Below are 27,161 nucleotides of genomic sequence, written 5' to 3'. Positions count from 1 at the left end.
TGCACAAAGTGACTACGATAAATCTTTTTTTAAGATTCACACAATAGAGACAACTGTGGCTGGCAGTAGGAGGCATAAAGTGAAAAGAATAAGGTTATTTCAGAAACACACCTACTCTTTAAAACATGACCCTCACGATATCTGTCTATATAAAGAACAAGAACTATAAAAAGCAATTATTTTTGGACTTCAGTGTTTTTTTTTTCCTTTCACTGTCGATCTTGTCAACAGTATTAAATGTGAATGACACAGAAACTTTTAAGACTTGCCCTTTGGAGCAAAGATCCTCATAGAGTGCTGCAGTGTGAGCAGAGTAAATTACTAATAATTATAATTTTTAAAGGAAATATTAAAATTATAAACCTTTCTGAACTACTTCAGTGACAAAATTAAGAGAATTAGAAAATATAGGCCAAGGGAAATAGAATCCTTGACTTATCCATGGTGGACTTTTTCCCTCCACTTGTATAGCACTACTTACAAAACCTTTTATAGATATTGGTAAATGACTTTAGGAACATTTACACATTACATTCCAAAATAATGACCACTACTCAAATAACTGGCAGTACCTCAACAGTCTGGCAAGTTGCTTCAAGTCTCTTCCTTCTCATATTCTTTTTCATGTGAAAAAGATTTAGTGTCTCCTTAAACATGGTTGAGAATGATTTTTAAATATTTAAGCATTTTGACAGTTTCTAACAAAAGCACATATAAAACCTGAGTTAAGCATGTAGTAGTTAAGAGTAGGAACTCTGAAATCTACTTCCTGAGCTTAAATCTCAGTACAATTCAAGAGCCAAACAATCCTGGGGATGCAGTTCACTACGCTAAGTCAATAGTCTTTTATCCGTAAAATTTGAATAATTATGGCACTCCAACATTTTAAAACTCAAAGGAGGTAATTCATGCAAAAACACTTTGTCCCATGCTTGCCATATAATAGGCTTTCAATAAATGCTTTATCACTGTTGCAATTGTTGTTATTCTGTTTTAAAAGGTAGTAGTTATATAACTATAACTATAGATATTTAAAACTTCTGAAATCTTTTGCCTATTTATATTAATTGGATATCTTTTAAAAGATAATTATGTCAGGAAATGTAGAAGTTCCCCATTATTACATATTCCATTGTATTGAATAATCAGAACTGCCATGTTTTTACCTTGTCAACTAATGAAGTTGATAGTTAAAAAAGGGAAAATCCTCCTGTAATTTCAATTTAATTTAGCACGCCCTTTGAGAAGTTACCTTTGTGTGCCAGGCAATAAGAAAGAAATTACAGGGGACACATAGATGAATAAGAAACTGCAAGCCCTTTAGGTGTTTATGGTCTGGTATAATAGATAAGAACACAAACACTATAATATTATATGATAGAGCAAGATTACTTCTATGAGGCTTGAAAGCAGAGATCATATCATGATTGCAGTTATCTGAAAAGAATTCAGGAAGGAGAAAGGAAAAATAACAATTTTACAAAAGGATTTGGGGAGAACATTTGAAGTATAGAAGAGCCTGAGTCAGGGAGCAAAGGCAGGATCCATCGACTTTCTTTTAGAAATGGTGAGTAGTTCAGTCTCATTAGTGTTAGGAACCTGCAGCACTAGTGGAACAGTAGGAAGACGAAACTAACACTTCATAGATCATACTGAGTTCTGTGTAAACTATAAGCAAGAATGTATTTGCAAATATTGCATTGTATCTGGGCTCAAAAGAAAGATGGGGAAATCCTTAGATACCAGAAGTTTAGAAAAGAAAAGTCAAACTAGAGCTCTACAGGAGAGTTGATGATTCAGTGACCTATAAGTATTTCAGATTATATGTGAGATTATTATATGGGAGGCTAAGATTCTAAAGCCCTCTTGCAGATACTGATACAACACCCTGCACACAAGCAGTGATGCTATACCTATCCCCTTGCAGTGACCTGGAACTATTTTGACTGCGCTGGCCTCACAGACTAGAAAAACTATAGGTCTAGGATGTGTCTAAGAAATATTTAGTTTATACAAGGTTTTAGAAGTAAGAGGAAACAAATTTTCACAAACTGAAATTTCTAGTCTGAGCTATAAACAAAAGGAATTAATATGAAAATTAGCATAAAATGGTTCAGCATCATTGAATTGCCTCAGACCACCACCCTAAAAGAAACATACTCAAAACTAGTTTGTAACAACTCTTTCACAAACAAGCAACTTTGGGCTCCCAAACAATAAATGCATCTCACCGAATATGAGTTGACAATAATGAGAAATATCACTGGGAGAATCAGCAAATCAGGACCATTAGCAATGAAAGTAAAGAAGTAAAAATAGTAGAAAATATAGAAGAACAGATAACTTTGTTTAAACTAATTTCAGAGATTAAAAAAGGAACAGAAAACACAGTTAAGGAATGGAAGAAAATGAAAAAGATTAAATAGAACTTCTATAAGTGGAAAATATTGTCATTAAAATTACAGAAGAGACTAAATAGCCAACTAGACACAATTGAAGAAAGAATTAGTAATCTGGAATTTAGACCCAGAAAAAGGTCACTCAGAAGCCAAAACAGATAAATGAAAAATATAAAAGAGAACTTAGAAAAATAAATAATAGAATGAGAAAGTTTAGTGTGCACTTAATAGAAATGTATATAATGTAATAGAAATGTATATAATGTAATAGAAATGAATTCCAGAATGAAAACACAAAAAGTTATGGGAGAGGCGGCATTCTCTGAGTTAGCTTATAAAAATTTTTTTAAAGTTGAAGGCTGATAAGATACTCAGATTGAAAAAAGTCATGAAAAAATAAAAGCAAATCCAAATAAATATAATCCGCATTATACTAAGACAAAAAGAAAAAATTTAAAGCTACCACACACACAAAAATAGTGGTAATTTACAAAAGATCAGCACACAAAAATGGTGGTAATTTACAAAAGATCAGCTATTTAAATGACAAGAGACTTTGCACTTGCAACAAATAGGGCACTAAAATCACATTATGAAAATGCTATGGGGAAAATAAAAACATCCCTATCTAAAAGATCTATTGAAAGTGAATATAACTTTAAAAAAAGTAAGACTAAGATTGAGTTACCATTCACAGAACCCTACCAAAATACTCACGTAAAGATTAGAAAAAAAGGAAAATACACTCTGAAGAGGCTAATTCAAGAAACAATGGTTAAGAAGCAATTGTGAATAAATAGACTGGTTAAAAAGTATTACTAGTTTAAAAATCATTAATAATAATGATAATAATAATAATAAATAGTAATTTGAAGAATCCAAAAGCAAAGTGGATTAAATTACTAAACACCAATAGAAATGAAATATTAAGACTGAAAAAATCACTAACAATAGAAATAATGGGAGAATAGTGTTGGGATGGATACAATAAGATAAAGAGATAAAATATTAGAATTATAGGTTAGGGTTTGGATGGTCTTGCAAATCGAACAATGTTGAATGTATTTGATTTTGTTTGTGTTTTGAGCAGAGAAGTGACATGTTCAAGATGAGAAAGTAGGATAGGTTAGCATGGGGAGACTGAGTGATATAAGTTGGGAGACTATTGTAATGAGTGTGATGGGAAGTACTGAAGATCTGGACCAGCATGAATCTCTTGCCTATAGGTAAAAAGGATGGATATGAGGGACACCTGGATGGCTCAGTTGGTTAAGCTTCCAACTTTGTCTGGGGTCACGATCTCCTGGTTCATGAGTTGGAGCCCCACGTCGGGCTCTGTGCTGACAGTTCAGAGTCTGGAGCCTGCTTCGGGTTCTTTGTCTCCCTCTCTCTCTCTCTGCCCCTCCCCTGTTCATACTCTGTCTCTCTCTGTCTCAAAAATAAACACTAAAAAATTTTTTTAAAAAAAGGATGGATATGAGAAACAATACATAGCTAGTATTTAGAGGACTTAGAAATTGAAGATGGGAAGATAAGAAGGGATAGCAGTCCCTGACTATCTACTTTTATACTCTATCTTTGTATTAATCCATCATAACAACCATGTAATGACATTTGCTTCTTTTCACAGACAAATCCAATAATCCTCAGGAAGTGACAAATAATTTGTTCACTGACCTATGTAGTAAATAGTAGAACCACAATTTAAATCCAGGTTTTATGACTCCAGCTATTCTTTAAACTTAATATACTAGTAAGATTTCCAGAGACAATGCTTAGTAGGTAATTGTTGAGTTTAACGTGTAACTCAAAGAGTTGTGCATTTCAAGTCAGATTTGATACTTCTGATTTTGATTTTGAAGAGAAACACAAAGAAGACGTAATTGAAAGGAAAGTAGCAGTATTTAAATAAGGTATGCTATGTCAGGCTATATTTTTGAGAGAGGAAAAGATTGAGGAGGATTGGATGGAATCCAGAATCATAGAGATAACCATAGTGTTCAGTCATAAAATCATAGAGATAAAAACAAAAGAGGAGGTGGAGTGCAAATAAAGGACAATTTTAAATACAGAACAAGTAAGGTGAGCAAACCCAATCTGAACTCTACTGCTTCATGATCCAGGAAAGAGAAAAACAGTCCAGCAGGTAAACATGGATTGGTTAATCTAGAAATAGATAGCAAAAGAGGCGGCAGAAGGTAAGGAGAGACATTTCCACAGTACACTTGTATTGTGAAAGGAAGATCAAGCACTTGGAATTGTTTTTCAACTAAATATGTTCTGAATGGAAATCTGCCTTATCTGAACATTCTTTATACCCTTTATAAATGCTACCAACAGTCTACACTCACGTATACAAACATTACAAGGTATTATGTGCTGGGTGCTTTTCACTGACAATGCCAGGAAGGATACTAATTAGTGCCAATTGTGAGAGCTGGTGGTATGATTTGGGCACCTGTCTGCAAAGAGCTGGACTGAGAACAATTCATTCTACATAAGCCTGCTAAGCAGCTGTCAGATGGCAATGACGTTAATTTACTACCGACTTTTGCTGCATTTGATGCTGACCCAGACATGAAAGACCGCCTTCCCTATCTCTGATTAGTTGAACCATCCATTACCTTCTGTACTATTTTTATTGCAAATAGAATACATGTCTAAATGTTGTATTCCTAAAATTTAAGTCAGTGTTGTGATTTTTTTGTTTGAATGGAAGGATATGTTAGATCTGTACCAGTAAAATCTCTCACAGACATAGGTCGGGGTTGCCAAAATAAGAGACACAGAGCTGATCTGAAGTAGTTAGATGATGTTTACCTTGGCAACCGTTGCTACATTCTATTCCTAATGGAGAACATTCAAGTCCTCTGCAGCTTTGAGTATCACAGCTGTGATTTGCACTGCCAGCACAAAACTGAAGACTGAGTTTTATGACTCTTTTTTTTTTTAGGTAGACCCTATTAATTTCATTTCTCTTCACAATTTTCCTCACACTCTACCTATTTAACAGGACACTTTTCAGGCCAGAAACTGCACTGTTTCTTTAAGTCAAAAAAATTTATTTATTTCATGCTATTTGATACCAATATTTTCTATGTTTTCAGTGTTTTCCATGTTGATAAACAAACTAGGACAGCTTTCAAGTGTGCCTAACTTAATCCTCTGATCTGACAGAAACGTGAAAGGAAATTAACTTATTCATTCATTCCTTTAATTCATTTGCTCAATATACTGAGTTAAGTCCTCTAGGCGCAGGAAATATAACACTAAAAAAATAGACAACACCTCTTTCTTCATAAGGCTTATACTCTAATGGAAAAGGCAGGAAAACAAATAAGCCAAGAGATAGATGTACAATGGCTGGTAAGCTTGAGCACAGTGAAGAAGGGTAAGTTGGCTGAGAATGAGAGGGAAACTATTTTACATGGAAAGTCAGGTAAAACTTCTCTGAGGAAATGACAACAAACAAACACCACGCGTGCACACACGCACGCACACACACACACACACACACGCTCAAAACATATGTGGTTCTCTGTGGGGAGACTATTCCAGGCCAAAGGTAGAGCAAGTTCAAAGGCCCTGAGGCAGACATTTACTTAATATTGTTGAGGAAACTGAAAAATACCAGAGTGATTAGAGAACAGTGAAGGGAAAAATGTTGAAAGCCTCCAGGTCTTTCACATAGGGCACACAGACTGATGAAACAAGCTTTCCTGTTTGAAGTAACTTATGCTATCTTAGGCTTGTGTGGGTTCATTTGAAGTTAGTAAATAAATAAATAAATAAAAAGAAATTTTAACTCTTAGATATATTTTTCAAATCTTAAAAGAGACATGGTAAACTGAGTCTTTATTGAGTTAAATTACATAAATAATAAGTTGAAATGTTTAAATAAAAATCTAGGCAGCCCTGGTTCCAAAGCCCCTTCCAGTATATTTCAACCCGAAGGTACAGTTAGGACATCATAACTGAATGCACTCTTAACAAACTTTCACTGTAATATATTCTAAGACTTTAAATAAGGCAGGGAACCTACCCTCAAGGTCCAGAAAGACTAGTGAGGCAGAAAGACGTATAGGCAACTTATTATAATTCAGTGTGATACGAGCGATATATGTGTAAGATAAGAGAGCACAGAGAATGCTGTGCCTCTGTTTAGAAATTTAGAAGAGCCAGGAATAAATCTTAGTGGTGTATAAACATAGGTTAGTGTAAGGGAGGAGAGTGGAATATCCATTCCAAAAATAGGAAGTATGAAACACATGACCTGAACAGAAAATTGCAAATAGTTATCAATGACAGGACTGGAGTTCAACCTGGTGGTACACATCTTCTTGACAAGCCAGCTGCCTTCTCCTCTGAGGGTCAGTGGCCCACGCTGTGTCTGTACCATGGTTAAATATGTTAATGTCACTCCACAGCAAGGCACTTGGAGATTTAAGAGGTATGCAAGGGCTAGATCATTGGTTGATGGCTGCCACTGAGGGAAGATGGGGAGAGTAATGAAAGATTAAAAGAGGAAGAAATAAAATGCCTAAATATGTTTTTTAGCATAACACAGCGTAGAGTATGTCTCTGGAGATATTTATTTTATCAAAATACTTTTAGACAAAGTTTTAGAGCCTAAAGAAAAGGTTCTGAAGTGTCAAGATGATTTGTTACATACTTTTTTTTAGAAAATTCATAACTTTTGGATTAGTTCAGATTGATTGCATACTTTAAAAGATTTGTTGGCATATATCTTAATGGGAAATTGATAATTATAGTTATTATGTATTAACCTTTCTATTTCAATACTTTCTGGTGTGTTCTTTATTATTTCATACCCTTTTGATAATTCAATTTTATCACAAATGTAGCAATAGGATGATAAAGATTGACCTTTTTATAAACAAGTAAAAGTATAATAGATCATTGCTATCTCTTTACCCTTTCTTACTTTGCCATTTTTTGACATTGTAAGATGCTATTCTTCCCTTGAACTGTGAGATAAACAAATATGAAAATTGGTGGCATATTTCCCTAGCCATCAGTTTAAGCCTTGCCTCTTACTAGTTCATTCTGCTGCTGAAGATCCAGCTGAGAGATTTTTTTTTTTGGTTGTTTTATTATTATCTATCTATTTATTTAGATTTTTATTCTGAAGGGGAGAGAGAGAGTGCAAGCAGGGGAGGGGTAGAGAGAGAGAGGGAAGGAAAAAGAATCCCAAGCAGGATCAGCACTGTCAGCACAGAGGCTGATGTGGGGCTCATTCCCACAAACTGTGACATCATGGCCTGAGCTGATATCAAGAGTTGGACCCTTAACTGACTGAGCCACCCAGATGGCCCTGTTTATTTATTTTAAAAATAAAGCTAAAGTAATCTAGCTTCCATCCATGTCACTGAACATCTCTAAAGTTTAGAGACAACTTCTTAAGCTAAAATGTCCTCATTGAAACTTTTTTTAGTTTCATTTAGCATTATTTCATTCAGCATTATACTCTCTAGATCCATCCAGGTTGTTGCTAATGGCAAGATTTCATTCTTTATGACTGACTAATAGTCCATTGTATAAATATACCACATCCTCTTGATCTGTTCATCTATCAGTGGACGTGGGATGCTTCCATAATTTGGCTATTGAAAATAATGTTGCAATAAACATAGAGATGCATATATCTTTTTGAATAATAGTGTTTTCATATTCTTTGGGTAAATCCCCAGTAGTGGAACTACTGATCATAGGGTATTTCTATTTTAATTTTTTTGAGCACACTCCACACTATTGTCCACAGTGGCTGCAGCAGTTTGCATTTCCACCAACAGTGCACCAGTGTTCTTCTTTCTCCACATCCTCACCGGTACTTGTTTCTTGTATTTTTGATTTTAGCCATTCTGACAGCGTGAGGTGATATCTCATTGTGGTTTTGATTTGCATTTCCCTGATGATTAGTGATGTTGGTATCTTTTCATGGTATGTTGGCCATATATATGTAAGTCTTGAATGTCTGCTCATGCCTTCAGCCCATTTTTAATTGGGTTGTTAGTGGTTTTTTTGTTGTTTAGTTGCTTAAATTCTTTCATCCTTTATCAGATATGTCATTTGCAAATATCTTCTCCCATTCACTAGATTGTATATTCATTAGTATTAATTAGTACATTATTAGTTTGTTTCCTTTGCTGTGCAGAAGTTGTTGGGGGTTGTTTGTTTGTTTGTTTGTTTGTTTTTTGGTATAGTCCCAATAGTTTATTTTTGCTTTTGTTTCCCTTGCTTCAAGAAACATATGTAGAAAAAAGTTGCTACATCTGATGTCAGAGAAATTCCTGCCTTTGAACTCTTCTATGATCTTTATGGTTTCAGGTATCACATTTAGGTCTTTAATGCATTTTGAGTTTATTTTTGTGTATGGTATAAGAAAATATCCCCATTTCATTCTTTTGCATGTAGCTGTCCAGTTTTCCCAGCACCATTTTTGAAGAGGCTGTCTTTTCCTCATTGCATATTCTTGCCTCTTTTGTCAAAGAGTAGTCATGGGTTTATTCTGGGCTCTCTATTCTGTTCCATTGATCTATGTGTCTGTTTTTGTTCCAGTACCATACTGTTTTGATTACTAAAGCTTTGTACTGTATCTTGAAATCTGGGAACGTGATACCTCCGATTTTGTTCTTCTGTTTCAAGATTGCTTTGGCTGTTTGTGGTTACATAAAAAGTTTAGGATTATTTGTTCTAGTCTCTGAAAAAAATCATGTTGGTATGTTGATAGGGATTGTATTAAATGTGTAGATTGCTTGGGTAATATAGACATTTTAACAATATTGGTTCTTCCAGTCCGTGAGTATGGAATATCTTTCCATTTGTTTTATAGTTTTCAGAGGATAGGTTTTTTTACCTCCTTGGTGAAGTTTATTCCTAGGTATTTTATCATTTTTGGTGCAATTGTAAATGGGATTGTTTCTTAGGTTCTCTTTCTGCCCCTTCATTATTAGTGTATAGAAATGTAGTGCATTTCTGTATATTCATTATGTATCCTATGACCTCACTGAATTCAGTTCTAGTAGTTTTTGTTGGAGTGTTTAGGGTTTTCTATATGTAGTATCATGTCATCTGCAAACAGTGAAAGTTTTACCTCTTTCTTACCAATTTGTATGCCTTTTATTTCTTTTTTCTTGTCTGATTGCTGTGATTAGGACTTCCAGTATTATGTTGAATAAAAGTGGTGAGAGTGGATATCCTTGTCTTGTTCCTAACCTTAGAGGAAAAGCTCTAAATTATTTACCATTAAGTATGGTGTTAGCTGTGGGTTTCTCATGTATGGCCTTTATTATTTTGAGGTATGTCCCCTTAAACATACGTAGTTGTGGGTTTTTATCATGAATGAATGTTGTACTTTGTTAAAAGCTATTTCTGCATCCATTGAGATGATCATACTTTTTTTTTCCTTTATTTTATTGATGTGATTTATCAATATCAATCAATGTGATGTTGATTGATTTGTGAATACTGAGCCACGTGTGCATCCCTGGACTAAATCCCACTTGATCCCACTTGAACCACTTGAATTATTCTTTTTAATGTATTGTTGTATTTGGCCAGTTAATGTTTTGTTGAGAATTTTTGCATCTATGTCCATCAGAGATAATGACCCATAGTTCTCTTTTTTTGCGGTGTCTTTATTTGGTTTCAGTATTAGACTAATTCCAGCCTCATAGAATGAATTTGGAAGCTTTCCTACCTCTTCCATTGTTTTGGAATAGTTTGAAAACAATAGGTATTAACTCTTCTTTAAATATTTGATAGCATTCACCTGTAAAGTCATCTGGTTCAGAACTTGTGTTTGAGTTGCATTGCTGGTAATTGCTCTGTTCAAATTTTCTATTTCTTCTTGATTCAGTTTTAGGAGTTTATATGTTTCTATGAATTTATCTATTTCTTCTAGGTTGTCTGATTTGTTGACATATAATTTCTGTAATATTCTCTTATAATCCTTTGTGTTTCTATGATGTCAGTTTTTATTTCTCCTTTTTCATTTCTGATTTTATTAAGTTCTCTCTTTTTTTTTAATGAGTATGCTGAAAAGTTTATCAATTTTGTTGATCTTTCCAAGAACAAGCTCCTAGTTTCATTGATTTGTTCTATTTTTTTCCCTTTTTAAGTTTCTAGTTTGTTTATTTCCACTCTAATCTTTATTATTTCCTTCTTTCTTCTGGTTTGGGGTTTTGTTTGTTCTTTTTTTATTTGAAGATTCATTAGGTGTAAAGTTAGATTGTTTAATTGAGCTTTTTTCTTGCTTCTTGAGGCCTGTATTGCTTTAAACTTTCCTCCTAGAACTGATTTTGGACCATATAACAGATATATTCTAAATATATCTGTTAGGTCAATCAGGTCCAGTGTAGCATTACAAGCCACTGTTTCCTTGTTGATTTTCTGCTTGGATAATCTGTCCATTGATGCAAGAGGATATTAAAGTCCCCTACTTTTATTGTATTATTATCAATTATTTCCTTTATATGTTTTTAGCTGCTTTATGTATTTTGGTGCTTCTATGTGGAGTACAATATTTACAATTATTATATATATATTCTTGTTGAACTATCCCCTTTATCATTATATAGTGTTCTTCTTTGTCTCTTGTTACAGTCTTTGTTTAAAGTCTATTTTCTCTGACATAAATATTGCTACCCTGGCTTTCTTTTCAATGCTGTTTGCATAAAAAATGTTTTTCCATTGTTTCACATTCAATCTGCATGTGTCTTTATGTCTGAAATTAGCCTCTTATTGGAAGCATATATATGGACCTTGCTTTTTTTTATCCATTCCATCACCCTATGTCTTTTGATTGGAGCATTTAGTCCATTTTCATTCAAAGTGATTATTGACAGGTGTGTACTTATTGCCATTTTGTTACTTGTTTTATAGTTGTTTATGTAGTTCTTTTCTGTTCTCTCTAGCTCCTTTCTCTTAGAGTTAGATAGCTTTCTCTAGCGATATACTTGGATTCCTTTCTTTTTTACATATTTATTACTGGTTTTTGATTTGTGGTTACCATTAGGTTTGTATATAGCATCTTCTACATATAGCAGTTTCTGTTAAGTGAACTTAAGTTAACTTAAATTTGAACTAATTCTTTACTCCTCTTCCTCTGTTTTATGTGCATGATGTCATACTTTACATCCTTTTATTTTGTGAATCCCTTGAGTTATTTTTATAGATATATTTATTTTGGCTGCTTTTATATTTCCTACTTTTCTTACTGCTCCTTATGGTCTTTTATTTCCACTCAAAGTCCCCTTTAACATTTCATGTTGTTTTGGTTGCATGGTCATGAATACTTTTAACTTCTGTTTGTCTGGAAAACTTTTTATCTCTCCTTCTATTCTGATTGACAGGTTTGATGGATGGCATATTCTTGGCTGCTGTTTTGTTTTGTTTTGTTTGTTTTTTGGGGTTTTTTTCTTCAGCACCTTGGTATATCATGCATTCCCTTCTGGCCTACAAACTTTCTGCTGAAAAGTCAGCGTATAACCTTATGTTGTTTCCCTTGTATGTAACTTTTCGTTTCTCTTGCTGCTTTTAAAATTCTCTCTTTATCACTACTTTTTGCCATTTTAATTACTATGTGTCTTGGTGTGGACCTCCATGGGTTGATTTTGTTGGAGAGTCTCTGTACCCCGTGGATCTAGATTTTGGTTACCTTCCCCAGATTTGGGAAGTTTTCAGCTATTATTTTTTCAAATAAATATTCTGCCTCCATTTTCTCTCTGTTTTCCTTCTGGGATCCCTATAATGTGAATGTTATTATGCTTGATGATGTGACTGAGTTCCCTAAGTTTATTTTCATTTTTTATCTCTTTCCTATTCAGTCTTTCTCCTCCAGGTCACTAATCCATTCTTCTGCTTCCTCTAGTCTACTATTTATTCCATCTTTTGTATTTTTTATTTCATTACTGAGTTCTTCATCTCTGATTGGTTCTTTTTTATGTTTTCTGTTTCTTTGTTAAGGATCTCAATGAGATTCTCCACTCTTTTCTCAAGTCCCATGAGTAACTTTATGACCATTACTTTAAATTGTCTATCAGCATATTACTTATCTCCATTTCATTTAGGTCTCTTGCTATGATTCTGTCCTGTTATTTCTTTTGAGACATATTTCTCTATCTCTTCATTTTCTCTAACTCTCTGTGTCTGTTTCTATGTACTGGGAAAGTTAACTACTTCTGTTCTTTGAAAGTAGTGGCCTATGTAGAAGAGGACATATTACAAGGTCCCCTGTTCACCAGAACTTGGTGCTTCAGGTGTATCTCCTATGTGTGTTGTGTGCATCCTACTGTTGTAGTTGAGCCACTTTTGCCTCAGTCCCATAGTCTGTAATGGCTCTCTTGCCTGTTGTGGGCAGGGTTTGATCCCTGTGTTGTTAGTTGGCCACTCTGGGACTGCCTTGGGCTTAAGTTGATTCAGGCCAGGCATTTGCCAGAGATGCAGTAGTACCAAAATAAAGGAGAATGTAGGAGGAGGCATGTGGTGCCAGCAAGGTTCAAATGGGAGGGAACCTACAGCTGCTGGGGACCAAGGCAGGCTGGGTTCGAGGGGGTACATGTGCAGAAGTGCACAGGTGGAATGCCTGGTCTCAGGAAGGTTTGTGTGGTTCTGCTATGGGAGGAGAGCTGGACTGGAGTCCTGGCTAGAGGTAGAGTGTCTGCAAGAGAATGCATTGACATGGTGTACTGTTAGCAAGTTGGGCAGTGAGTGTTGTTGGCCTGGAGCTGTTTCCTAAAGGTGGCTGTATACTTATGCTGGAAGGCATGGGAGGGAAATGGAGCATTCCAGCTCTTTGTTCCTGGAGAAGTCTACCAATTATCTCTACCCCTCCAGCACAAGCTCTGAGATTAGTATACAAATTTTCCTCCCGTAAACCCCAGGTGTTTTTCAGACTGCTGCTTCTCTGCTGTATCTCTGTGGGGCTGTTTGTTGTGTTGTCTCTTTAAGGGAAGGAATTCAGTTTCCTCTCACTCTCCTGGCTCTCCTACTTATTTACAGTTCCAAGTTTTAAGCACTGCTGATTGTAAGAACTCACGAAATTCAATATTTGGCCTTCTGGTTTTCAAAGCCAAATGTTATGGGGATTTATCTTCCCTGTGCATGCTCCCTGGTATGACAGTCTCCTCTCCCTCTTCTTCAACTGCAGCTCCTTTCCTCCCATGTACAGTCCTGTGTCTCGATCTTTCCCATCCTCTTTGATGTAGCCTCTTCTCTACATTTAGCTGTGGAAAGTTTGTTCTGCCAGTGTTTGGGTCATTTTCTGGGTTGTTTACACTGATGTGGGTGTTAGCTAGTTGTATCCAAATGACGAGGTGAACTTAGGGCCTACCTACTTCACCATCTTACCTGGAAGTTTGAAAAATGGATGTTTTGAAATGTTTATGATCTCCTGTCTTTGATCACACCTTGCTGAACTATCTCACTTGTTTATCACATGCAAAAGTATCTTTTATTTTTACTTCTGTTAAAAACTCAAATTAATACAGACTTTCCCCAATGCATTCTAATGTGTGTTCTGAGTACTAGAAAAGGCAAGTCTGTCACGCCTGCCAAAGTGTATACATTTGTCAGGTTTTTTCATGCCAGATACTTATCCATCTGAGTGTGGGATACACAAAATTTACAGTGTTGAAATCCTCCCAACTATTGCAATGCTATTTTAAAGTTGACTCTGCAGTTTTAAATAAATTTGTCTGGTGAAAATACGTAAATTAATAGTAATGAAGATTCTGATGTTCATTCTGTTCTTTTGACCATCACAGATCAAAGAACACCTTGCTAAGGGGCAAAGAATGCTGGCAGGTGATGGAATGTCCCAGGTGACCAAGACACTGTTGGATTTAACTCAGAGGAAAAATTTCTATGCAGGCGATCTTCTGATGTCTGTGGAAATTCTCAGAAATGTGACAGACACATTTAAAAGGGCAAGTTACATCCCTGCATCTGATGGAGTCCAGGTAAGAGAGACAATCCCCTGAAGGAAAAGACTAGTGAAGATGGTCTCAGGTTTTGGCCCTGAGAAGCCAGTGCTGCAGCTACTTTGGGGACATTCTGGCCTGCAGGGAGAGAGTGCTCACTGCTGCAGGAGACATATTCAGTTTGTGCTTAGTGTGAGCTCTGGAAATGACCTCAATTCCCTTAGCCATTGTATACCTCAGTGTCCTCAACCATAAAATGCACATAATACACCTCAAGGAGATACTGAATGAGAATGTGTGTAAAGTGGTTTGAGCCCTAAGATAAAAGGCACTATAGCAAATCCAAGGTTGTATCATGGATATTTTATTCCCACATTTAATATCACCATCTTGCCATAGGAGACTATTAAAAATACATTAAGCGTAATGAAAGCACATTAACTATAACATGCAAAGAAGACACAGTTTAAGTTTTGTTTGGGATTTTGCTATTAGAAGGGGAAGGCCATATTTAATTTTGTGGAACCATGGCCTGAAAATCTGAAGCAAACAGAGAATTGTTCTGGATAGGAAAATAAAAAATTCAATAACTCCTCACAGCATGTTTTTCTTGTCATGGAAGACTTCTAGAGCAACATCGTTTATTTCCATAATAAAGTTTAAGTACTCACCCAATTTCAGTACTGCCTTTGCCATTAAAACAAAGCTCGTTGAATGGCAAACAAAGCACATTTAATGCAGCTCCTGTTTGCATTTCAGATTAACTCTTTTTGTGCTATAGGCTAAAATATACTCCTGCCAAGAATGCTGAGTTGATTTCTGCGTTTCCAGCATAATGTTCTTCCTGTATCTCCGCATAAAGTTCATTAAAAGAAAAGTTTGGCAAAACTCCCGGATTAGGTAGTTTTCTTTCAGCCTACTCTTCATTTGGGAGTTTTATTTGCATTTCACTTGGGGAATGCAGAGTGTGTTTTTTGTTGTTTGTTGGTTGGTTTTGTTTTGCTTTGTTTTGTTTTAATCAGCTATTTAGGGAAAGAGGAAAAGAAGAGTTTTTGAAATCATGGAATCGTTATAAATGATATTGATGCCCTGATTTGTATAGAGGTACATGTTTTACTTAAATTATATGCATATATTGCTGAAAGTAACTGCCACGAGAATTATTGGTGCTTCGTTTTATATTATATCACCACCGTCCAGGAATACAGTTTTAATTGTAAAAATATGTGGGATGGAAGATTACCGTCCATCATTTGAGCATTTCAAGCACTTCTTTTTTAATAAAGAATGAAACAGTTTTCCAATTTTACAAAATTAATAAAGTAAGCCAAGTAGATCTTTTCCCTGTAGTTCTGAAATACTTCTATCCATTAGAGTTTACATTAAAAAATGTCTGAAGACCTTGACGCAAAATAGAAGTTGTAATTTCAAAAAACTTCAGACACTTATGTTCATAATTGAAACATCAGGCAAATGCTGAACCAAATAATCTCTAGGGCCTCCTTTAACCTTCAAAGAGTATAGGGCTTTAAGATTTTTTTAGATGCTGAAACTGAAGGAATTAAGATTACCAGGTTATATTGGGAGCATATTTTGATTGAGCTACTCATTAGACTGCATTGACTCAATGAACAATGAGTTTAACCAGAAGCTTAGTCATGGACATTAGCTGGCTTGACTTAAATAGAGCAGTTTGGCTGATTATTTTGTTGTCATTTTGGCATAGCCAGAAATAAGTCCCTCCATTTCCATCCCACGCTCTCATTAATCCTCGACATTACACAAAATTCTCAGCACATTGGTGTCCTAGTCATCCCTTCACAAACAGGAACTGCATTTTTCTATTTCATTGTCTTTACTTGTGTCTTTTCAGACCCCTGGAATGCCCTCCTCTTCTGGAATTCTTTCTTCTTCCATCTCTGTCTGCCAAAATCCTAGCCCAGATCTAGCAAGTCTTTCTGCATGCCACACCCTCAAGCCACAAACTCCATCTGAAAATGATCTTTCTCTTTTCTGAAATCTCAGACAGCTTTGCACCTCTTTTATTCTACTTTTCACCATTTTGTAGAAATCCTTTATACATACTTATTGTCTTTGTTTGATTATAATCTCTGGTTTATAGCCTTATTCAACATCACCTGTACCTTACTTTAAACTTCAGTCTCTGAAACAGCCCTTCTGTTTCCAAGGGCTCTGGGCATTTCTGAATGGGTGCACCTCAGATTAATATGGCAAAACTAAACTTATCTTGAATTGCAAGTGTTCTTGCATATTCTACTTTTCTTTGTAGACTTAGCAGTCTTTACACTGGAAATGAAATGTTATCTTGACTTTTCCTTCTTTTCCTTTTTTATAGGTGTGCCTACACAGTGTCTCTTCTAACCATTCCTTCCTCTCTTTTCCCACTTCTGTTATCCTAATTTAGCCATTAATTATCTCAGCCTGTGTTATTTCCATGGTGTTTTTCCTTTCATTCTCCCTCAGATCTTTAACTACATCTCTGTTCATCTTGTATGTAACAGTCCTATTGGTTATCCTAAGACAGCTCTGATTATGTCACTCCTTAGATCAGAAACTTTCATCAGACCTCAAAGGCCTCCTGAATGACAACCCAAAGTCTTTATGTTGTCTTCCTGTACAATCCACAGTATGTTAGTTACCTACGTTTATAGCCAAATGCATGGTTTACTCTTCCTCTTCACAGACGTGTGCCAAATGAACCACTTCCCGCTTCTTTAATGCACTGTATGTTCTTAGCCCTTGATCTTTGCCTCTTCTGGGCTTTCAGACTGGATAGGTCTGTCCCAGTTATCTAAAGTAATTTTTTGGTACTCTGGGCCTCTGAATTCTCATAGCACTTTCTCTCCTGCATCTCTTTATATCTAATATTATTAGAACTCACTACTCACTACTAAATCTTGAAAAATACATTTTCCTGATCCATCTTTGGATCTCAGCTGAGCTCCAGAACACCCCCCTCCTCAAACAAGATTTCACATAGAATCTTAACAATGAAATTAGTACTTACATAGGTAATACATGTTTTTTCTGATCTTTTTTTAAACTGGGAAGTGAGCAAAGACCAAAGAAAGATTAACCAAAACTATTTAAAGAAAATACATTCTTTTCAATGTAGTTATGAGCAAGACATTTTAGTTAAAATGCCTAGTAATGCTGGATTCACCACAAGATTGATTTGATGCATTGATGAGCATGAGATAGAGTAGCTACAACCTGTTAGAGTTGGGGAAACAGCAAAGTATGTTTGTATGTTTTGGAATTATAAAGCATGGTAGTAGTTTTATTTTTGGACACTGGTAGAAAAAGATATTCCAAAAGTCTTTTCCCTCCAGACGTTCTTTTCCGAACCCTGGTGCTTTGCCATATCTCTGTCTCACTATGTTCATCCTCTATGTAGTTTATCCTTCCTGCTTCCAATTCTGATTCAAGTTTCTTCCAGATCCAGCTCAAAACTCCCTTCTACTCAAAAGTCTTCTCATCAAATCCCAAGCATAATTCAAATTTTTCCTAATTGTTTGGCTTCTTGAAACCTTGTACATATCTCTGCTTATAGTATATCTCTCACATAACATTGTAACAGCTCTCATAATATTCTATTTATTTGTTTCCAGTGCTTTTTTTCAGCAGTGGAGTTTAAGCTTGTTGAAAGACTATTATGTCTGGAAGCATAGTAGAGGTTCCAATATTTGTTGAAGGAATTAATAAGGAAATAACATAATAATATTAGGGAAATTTACATTGTTCACACACACAGACACACACACACACAGACACACACACGCATACAACTCAGAACATCCAATTTAGAGAGAGAAAGAAAAAGAGTGGAAAGCATGTCCATTAACTTATTTTTTAGCCCCTGGGAAAATTTGTAGTGAGTCTCATTCTATCAGTAGAGGATTGAGTTTGCAATGCACACACTGGAACTTTAAGGCTTGGCAGAATTAAATCAGTCATATACAAGTTAAAATTCCAGCTTGTCTAATAACTATCTTGGTGTCTTCAAACACATAACTTAATATTTCTCTACCTCATTTATTCATATCAAAATAAGAAATAAAGAAGAAATAGTAGTATGGTCTAATCTCATTATTCATGGCAGTTATGTAAAGTTGCAGAAAACACTGAATTAATGAATAATGAACGATTTACTCCTATGGAAAATACAGGATGAAATTCCTTTGAGAATCTGTTTATACCATTTTCACCAACCAGTTAATGCGTGACCTTGTTTTATGTGTGTTACTGTTAAAAGACATCATTTTTTAAATGCTTGTTTATTTTTGAGAGAGAGGGAGATAGAGAGAAACAGAGAGAGAGGGGGAGAGGTAGAGGTGGGGGGACAGAGGAGGATCTGAAGCAGGCTCTGAGCTGACAGCAGAGAGCCCAATATGGGGCTCAAACTCCTGAACTGCCAAGCTCATGATGACCTGAGCCAAAGTCAAATGCTTAACTGAACCGCCCAGACACCCTAAAAGACATAATTTTTAATTATTAACCATTAACATTGAACTCACAGCTAAGAAACTGTAACTCGTGCCAGAAAAAGTTTTCCTAATACATACATTTTCTCTCTAAAACACATGATGGTCTTCTTGAGTTTAGGAATACTAGATAGTCCTTCAGCACTGTGCTGGGGAACATTTCAAACCATGAAATCGCCAACAAAAAGCATTAAAAACAATGAAACAAACAAAACCAACCCGGGCATTAAATTGGCCATAAAAAGGAACTTGTTTATAGTATATGGACTGAAACAAAAAGTCAGAGCATTGCTATGTTTGACCTCAGCTGGTTACATGTGCATTGGGTGACCCAAATTTTTCCCACTCTGTACATGTCTGTGAATGACCATAAAAGAACTATGAGTTTTGATTTTGGGGTTACGAATAAATTTTAGCAAGTAGTTGATTTGCAAATATGGAATCCATGAAAAAAGAAGATTGACAGTAACTGTTTTCCAGGGTTGTTGTGAAGCTTATCAATAATACAGGTTAAATACATAATAATCCGTGCAAAAAATATTTGTAAATTTTCTGGCAGATTACATAGGTACTCCATAATTCCATTATTTCTAGTATTATAACTCTTAATATAAAAGTAAAAGATGTTCTTGTTCTCAAGCCACTTACAATATCATGGAATGGGGAAAAAAAAACCTTATGAATGAGAGTAGCCTATAGTGATGAAGAAGAGAGATGTAAGTATAGTATGTTTCATTTCTAGAAGTTCTAGAAACATAGAGATCTGGAGTGCAGCAGTAAGAAGATAATTTGTGGGAGATTTAGGACTTGAAATAGAATTGGAGAAATAAGCTTAGCACAGAGACAGTCATCAAACTGTGTAAACAAAGGCATAGAAACGGCATGAGTGTGGCACGTTCAAAAGATCAAGGTTTCTAGAAAACAGGTTGTATGTTGGAAAATGCAGATCATAAGGACAGAAGAGTCAAGGCCAGAGAAGGGTTTGGACTTGATTCTTTATAAGTGATATTTTTGGAAAGATGATCTGGCAGAGGTAGATAAGGTAAATTAGTGAACAGAGGAAGATTGGGGGAAAGAACCCCATGGAGAGGCTACAGCAGTGATCTAGAGGTGAGGAAAGAAGAAAACGTGCTTTAATGACAGTGGGTCAGAAAAGGATGAGTAATCTTTTAATGGAAAGAAAGGGAGGCCCTTGAGATAATTTATATTTGGGGAATAAAGAAGGAAAATGTTGGAAAGAATGGAGGCATCCACAAAAACTCATCATGTGTTGTGTCCTTCAAACTCACTGAAAGCATGGACTGATCTCTATCCAGGCATCTGTTTCCTAACAAAACTTCTGTTGATCTAAATCAGTGTTTTGCAAATTCTTTTGACTGTGACCCACCGTAGGATACACAGTTCATTTCCATATATAATTGAAAGCCGGAGTTTTACAAAATAATATTTACCTATAGTGTGTGTGATGCACTCAGGAATTTTCTGTTCTTTTTTCTTTTTTGTTATGAAAAGTTGGTCACAACCCTCTATCAGGTCACCACTTAATGTCTGAAAGTCACTTGTTTATCTAACACATCTCCTAGGCTTCAGAAATGTATTTCCCAAACATTGAGATGAAACAGAGAGCTCAAACCTCAGCTTCCAGTCTCTTTGTTAAATGCAAACCATATTCTAAATACAATTTTCAGAGTTACGTGACCAAGGAATTAAATGGAAAGTAGAGTTAGTGATTTCAGATTAGTCAAACATCTTCTCTTCTAAAACTCTTGATGAGCAAACATGTATGCTACACTGTGGACCTGCTTCATGCTGCCCATCAACAGTGGCAGGTCACCCAGTGAGATCTTGGGCATTGCTTCTCCCATGGTTTCAGTGTGAGACACTTTTACCTTTTGCATACAAAAGACTAGATTGATAAATGTGGAAGCAACTATTACTATGATAATATAATACTATCATGTACTGATAAGCCTCATCTGTGCAAATAATCAAATTCTTTTGACTAAATAATATCCAGCAAGGACTCTTAGGGTTGAAATCATGACACAGCTTTAGCATTCAAGGCTAAAATCCTTTAGTGAAATCCTTTGCTCAAAGAACTCTGTGCCTTGAAATCCTTTGCTCAAAGAACTCTGTGCAATCATAAATATTAATAGTTTCCTTGAACATAAGTAGGGGAATTAGGGAAGGCATTAGAGTGTGATGATTAAGAGTGCCTGCCCTGGAGGCAGAATCCTGGACCTCAGGTGACAGCTATGACACTTACAAGCTATAGGATGCTAGACAAGTTATTTGACCTCTCTATGACTTAATTTTCTCTTCCATCATATGGGGTAATATCACCTACCTCATAGTTAAATTATATATGTAAAATTTACATAGTACATGGCACATAGTAAAAGCTCAAGGAATGTAGCTACCTTTATTATCTGAGAAGGTGAAATTCTGATGGAGCAAAAACCTGAAGTATCTCTGGATCACAGGTATGGGTTGCCAGTACACCTGTGTACTTTGGTCTCTCTCTTGCAAAGAAAGGAAGGTCAGATGTTTCTCGTGGCACCACCTAGGAAGTATGGGTACTTTTTAATCACTTATCACAGAGGAGAAGGGCAGAGAATGTGTCAAGGAAAATAGGAGTCAGAAAAGAAGCATTAATCCTTAAAGTCGACATTGCAAGGCCATTTGAAAGATAGAGAGCAGGTGGATGTAGAAAGTGGCTTTCATCAATAACCAGGATTTCTAGCTCAGTGGGAACCAAGTTGTGAACAGGACCTCAACTGCCAGCTGACAATCACTCCAAGTCATAAACGGCTACTATTTTCAATGCTTAACAGCCTGAGAGGATTTCCTATGGTGCGTGGCAAAGGGAGCCCTGTAGAACTAACAGCTCTTTCTAGGTAGTATTTAAACCCTGCCCTTATTATAAAGGTGAAAATAAGAAATTCAACACCAAATAATTTCCTTAAATGGGTGAGATATTAAGCAACAACTCTTGCTTCACAAGTCAACGTGATTAAATCCCACCAAGAACAAACTTTAGAAGGTGGCTGCTGGCTGAGGGAAACTCACCATCTCCACAGGAGAGTGCAAAGTCTGTGCAACAATCAGGTGGGAAGAGGAAGGGGGGCAAAGAAGTTTCCAGAGTATATGTAGTACTGCCTACCAATTAGTAAATGCCATGTAATGAAATAAATGATTCCAGTTGGGTTTCAAAAATGCAATAAAACATCTGATAAATAGTTTTATCCCATCAGAATTTCTCATTATTTCCCTTGCAGTTAAGAAAATACTGAGATTTGCATTAGCACAAGGTATAGGCATTTTCCTATTGTGATTCCTTTTATTACCAAAGATTTTTCTTTTAAAAAATTATTGGGGAACGTATTAGTTTGCTAGGGCTGCCATAACAAATACCACAGACTGGGGGACTTAAGTAATAGAACTTTATTTTCTTACAGTTTGTAGATTGGAAATCCAAGATCAAGCGGTTGGCATGTTTGGTTTCTCCTGAGGCCTGTCTCCTCAACTTGCATATTGCTGCCTTCTCACTGTGACCTCACAGAGCCTTTTCCTCTGTGTGTGCAGGCTAATATCTCTGTGTGTCCTGATTTCCTCTTCTTATAAGGACTTTCATCAGATTGGATTAAGGTCCACCCTAACAGCCTCATTATAACTTAATTACCTCTTGAAATGTTCTGTCTCTAAATATAGAGACATTCTGAGACACTGCCGGGGGTTAGAGCTTCAACATACAGATCTGGGGTGGACATGATCAGCCCATAATGGGGAATCTTGACAGACTCTGAGAATTTCCCTTTAGCAGAGGCATGTGCCAGGATCTTACACCGGGACAGAACCTACTGTGGCGGCCACCTATAGAGTTGCCAGGGATAAACTCAGGATATGTGCATGCATCTTACACACACTGGTCCTTTGATGTATCAGCCGGGCCTGCCCAAATTTGGGCTTCTTAAGAAGCAGCCCCTGTCTGGATCTGAGGATGATTTCACCACAGAGTTATATTTGTATAATTTTGGCTGCTCTACCAGACTACCGCTGGTTAATAATACTTAGCATATTTTATCATATTTGTATCACTAACTTTTTCACCTTTCCTATTTATAAAGGTTATTTATTTATTTGGTGGGGGGTAGTGGCAGAGAGAAAGAGAGAGACAGGAAGAGAGAGAAGAGAGAGAGAACCTGACAGCACAGAGCCCAATACAGGGCTCCATCCCAGGAACCGCAAGATCATGACCTGAGCTGAAACCACGAGTCATATGCTTAACCAACTGAGGCACCCAGGAGCCCCTCACCTTTCCTTTTTAAACAAGGATCATAGAGTAGTGCCAATCTCATGCCTGAAAGCACTGAAATTTAGATGGATTCTTTCCCCTTAGCCTCCCCCATCCACTGCACCTCAAAGCGTCCCCTCCCTTCTACCTCTTGCTAGAGCACTTGATCCTAAACTTGGCCCAGAAAGACTGGTAGCATTGTGTAAAAAATTGCCCATCCAAGCTATTCGGAAACTCCACAGGCCAAACTGTTTTACATCATGACAGAGCAACGAGATTAGTGTGAAAGACAGCCAGTGTTCCTGGAACAATGTTCTGATGTAGTTTTCAAAATGAGTCAGAGTTTCTGTGAGATTTGTGACTTAAAGAAGAAAAAAAAAAATAACAACAAAGGCATTTTTTAAGATTTTGGCTTTTTTTCCCCCTGAAACTCGTGAACATTAAGGGATATTTGCTTCAGGAACCTGCTGTTATATTCCTCTAGATCTGGCAGATTGCAGTGGTCATGCTGGGAGAGTCCAGCTCTGCTGGCAGGAGGAACCTTCTGATCACAGCTTGCCAAGTCAGGTCACCCAGACTGCTGTGGATCCCACGACTGACCTGTTGACCTTGACACCCTAATCCTTTTGTGCCCCGTTCATCCCCTGGCTTTCCAGTGGCTCAGTTTCTTATCTCATATTCCCTATATATTTTGGTCCCAGAAACTACCAGAGGGCATCCTGGTTAGAATCTCCTGCCTTCCTGAAACCTTGATAGTTTCTCATTGCCAGTGGCCAGTTGATGTGCTGCTTAGGTAAATATTCTAGATAAAAGATTTAAACCACAGTATCATGACTCTTTAGTTGTGTTATTTTATTAGTTGTGTTATTTTGTCTGTTTACCTTTTATAAAAAATAGTTAATATTCTCTTTAAGGGTTGTTTAGTTTTTTAAAAAAATACATTATGACAAACTGAAGATTATTTGTATAATGATGTTACTCAGTTTCATTTCTGTATGCTTTTTTGAATAGAAGACTAAGAAGTAGAGTCACAGCCAGATCAGAGGAAGTTGGACACGTTATCCACGCCTTCACCTATAATCTGGGTGTGTTCATGGTTTTGTATATCCCACATGCATATGTCATTGGCTACGTGCATAGAGGCTGAAAAAATACATGAGATGTACTGTGCTACACCTTGAACCCTCTTTGGGTTTTTACCCTTATTAAATGTTTCATCTGTCTTCTCTAGATTAATCTCCCCAGTAGAGTATCTTCTTTCTGAATTTATTTGATTCTGTCATCTTTTACTCTTGCTTCTCTTCCTACCTCCTTATCTCTCATCCTTCTTACTTAATTCCTCTTCCTTTCTAGTCTGTCACCAGTGTTTTAACCTTGACTTCTTCCCCTTCCACTCTATTCCTAGTTATCTTTTCTTATTTTTTTTTTATTCCCAAAAGCCTCCAGTTTTCAACTAAGACTAATGATTCACAAATGTTTACCTTTTAAGTTTCCAACTTGTAGTTAAAACAGCCTGCTGGTCCTCTTCTCGTAGATATATTATAGACTCTTCATACCCGAACTGAACAAAATGAAGCTGACTGTCTTCTTTTGCAACACTGCCATTTCTTCTTTGGTATTTAGCGTGGCTAACTGCATCATCATTCTAAATTGCCTGAGCTGGGAGCCAAAGACTGATCTTTGATACTGTACTTTCCCTCTTGTGCTATCTGTCACCATGTAATATTGCTTCCCTAACCCAAGCTACCATCATCTCTGCCTCAATAAGCAAGACAGACTACTCTTTGACCTCCTTATTTTCCTTCTCACTCTTCGGCACTTTGTTTTCCACTCAGCAGCCAAAGTCACATTTTTTTTTATTTCTCGTGAAACTCATGTCATATAACTAGAGCCTGGAATCAGGGTCCCACTTTATCAGACCTTTTGCCTATCTTTTCCATTCTGTGTTAATATTCTCCCTCCTACACCCCACCCAACACCCCCCCCCCCGTTTAAGACTACTACAGTTTGTAATGGCTTTTTGTTTATTAAAACTTACCTGGACTGCCCCCTCTACCCAGGGAAGCTGTACTTTCTCTTCCCATTTTTTCTTGGGACTCTCTTCCTCAGGTCTTCCCATGGTGACCTCCTTCTTAACATTCTGTTGTTCTCTGCTTAAATGTCACCTCATTAGAAAGCTGTTTCCTGCTGAACATTCAACCCAAAGCAGCCTTGCATAAACATGCACACACCCCTCCCCCGCCCAGGCACTCTCTATTCCCATAAACCATTTTATTTTTATATCACCACCTGAAATCATCTTGTTTATTTATTTATTTATTGGCTTCCACTACCCACTACAGTGTAAGCTCCATGAGAGTAGGAACCTTCATATGCCTTGCTTACTGTGGTATTCTCAGCACTTAGAACACAGCCAGGCATATAGTAGGTGTTCAATAAAAAAATAAGTAGATGCATTCATGTTTCTCAAGTATTTTCCATGTCTTCCCTCATTGTTCCTTTCTCATATCTACTTTAGATCTTCATGATTGCTCTTTTGGGCTTCAAAAAAGCTACCTGCTGATGTTCCTTTCCCTAATCTTCTTCCTTGCCAAAGCCCCCTGTCCTTTGCTGCCTGGGTTATATTTTTATAACTCTTTATGCCGTTCTTTTGCTGAACAAAGCAGCACTTTTATGACCAAATGCATTCTTCCAGGGGTGGGATAGTAGCAGCTGTAGCAGGAGGGAGGGTTTGCTCTGTTTACCAAAGAGTGAGATGTATTTTTGGAAGGGCAGGCTTCTTCATTGGTTGTTGCTGAATTTAAACCTGAGGACCAGGGTCAAATATCGACAGCTGCTTCCTCTCCATTAATTAGGCCCCACAACTTCTAAAAAGTATATATCTGTGCTTATGATGGTCCCATGACTTCAGTATGCATTTTAAATGGGAAGAGTTTGATCCCATATTTATTCAAGATAACCAGTTTTTTTATCTGTAAAAATAAGTGTCATATCTCCTTCCCTGGACATGATGAGGATGCTCCTTGCATCGATTTATGACAGAGGAGGGTGATGAAATGGAAAGGAGGCAGAAAATTAGGTAGGGACCATTTATGTTGTTGTTTTTTTTAATTCTTTCAATGCCTAGCCCATTGTCTTATACACAGTAGGCACACAGTCAACCAATTTGAAATATTTGAGTATTAACATTTTTTATGCTTATGCTGTGCACTGGGGCATAAGAGTGAACAAAATAGAAATAATCCCAACTGTATTATAGGCTGGTAGAGGAAAAAGCTCTCAACTGATCATCATGCAAGTACATCATAATTAAAAAAATGGTGATATACTTGAAAAGAAAAATACAAGTGCAACTATAAGTCAGCATATTTGTGGGTGGGTGCTATACAACCAGATGACTGCCTGCATTACTATCCTCTCTTTTATGGTAATGCGAAGTGCAGTTATCCACCATTATGTCAATGCATAGCAGTTTTGCTGAGTCACTCATGCATGGATGTAGAAGTGGAGAGGAGCCAGAGTCTCATACAAATTCACCCCGTATTGAGGGAAACCTACTGTCAGGACACAGAACAAGAGCCCCTTAGATAACCATTCCTTTTACATCATACTTTTATGGTTGATTTCTTTTATGAACTGGTTGTTTCTTTTGTCCATGGATTTTTTGCCAAGTTTGAATGATGAAGATATTGGTAAATGAAAAATAAAAATGTTCACTGATTAAAATCAGGAAAAAAAGATGCAGATCTTGCAGTGTAGTGGTAGTGGTGGTGATCTGATAGGCCCTCTTATACGAATGCAGAAGTGAAGGACAAGAAAGAGTTATTCAAGTGAAGAACAGGAAATAGAGCAGGCAAAGAAAGGGAACAGCATTATATAGGTCCAGAGGCTAAACAGAAAAGAGTTTGGGATACATGAAGAAGTCTGATGAACCTAGAATATAGAGTCTGTGAGGCAGGATAGCTTAAGGTAGAGTTAGAGCCATTAGAAGAGACTAGATCATACATGGCTTTACAGCTCT

At 36.6% G+C, this 27,161-nt stretch overlaps 1 protein-coding gene across 5 annotated transcripts in view; it reads left to right on the top strand.

The window, feature by feature from the left end:
- The window catches only part of ADGRB3 (adhesion G protein-coupled receptor B3), a 721,030-nt gene that overhangs the window by 345,379 nt on the left and 348,490 nt on the right, over nucleotides 1–27,161 (top strand). For all 5 annotated transcript variants that reach the window (XM_053904766.1, XM_019417654.2, XM_019417653.2 and 2 more), the window contains one exon: nucleotides 14,186–14,380. In XM_053904766.1, the coding sequence (XP_053760741.1) occupies nucleotides 14,186–14,380 (195 nt within the window). The remainder of the gene's footprint in view (nucleotides 1–14,185; nucleotides 14,381–27,161) is intronic.

The sequence above is a fragment of the Panthera pardus genome, unplaced genomic scaffold, assembly GCF_024362965.1.
Source record: "Panthera pardus isolate Hobbes unplaced genomic scaffold, ASM2436296v1 HiC_scaffold_17, whole genome shotgun sequence".
NCBI classification, from domain to species: Eukaryota; Metazoa; Chordata; class Mammalia; order Carnivora; family Felidae; genus Panthera; species Panthera pardus.
This window is presented reverse-complemented; position numbering and strand designations above follow the sequence as displayed.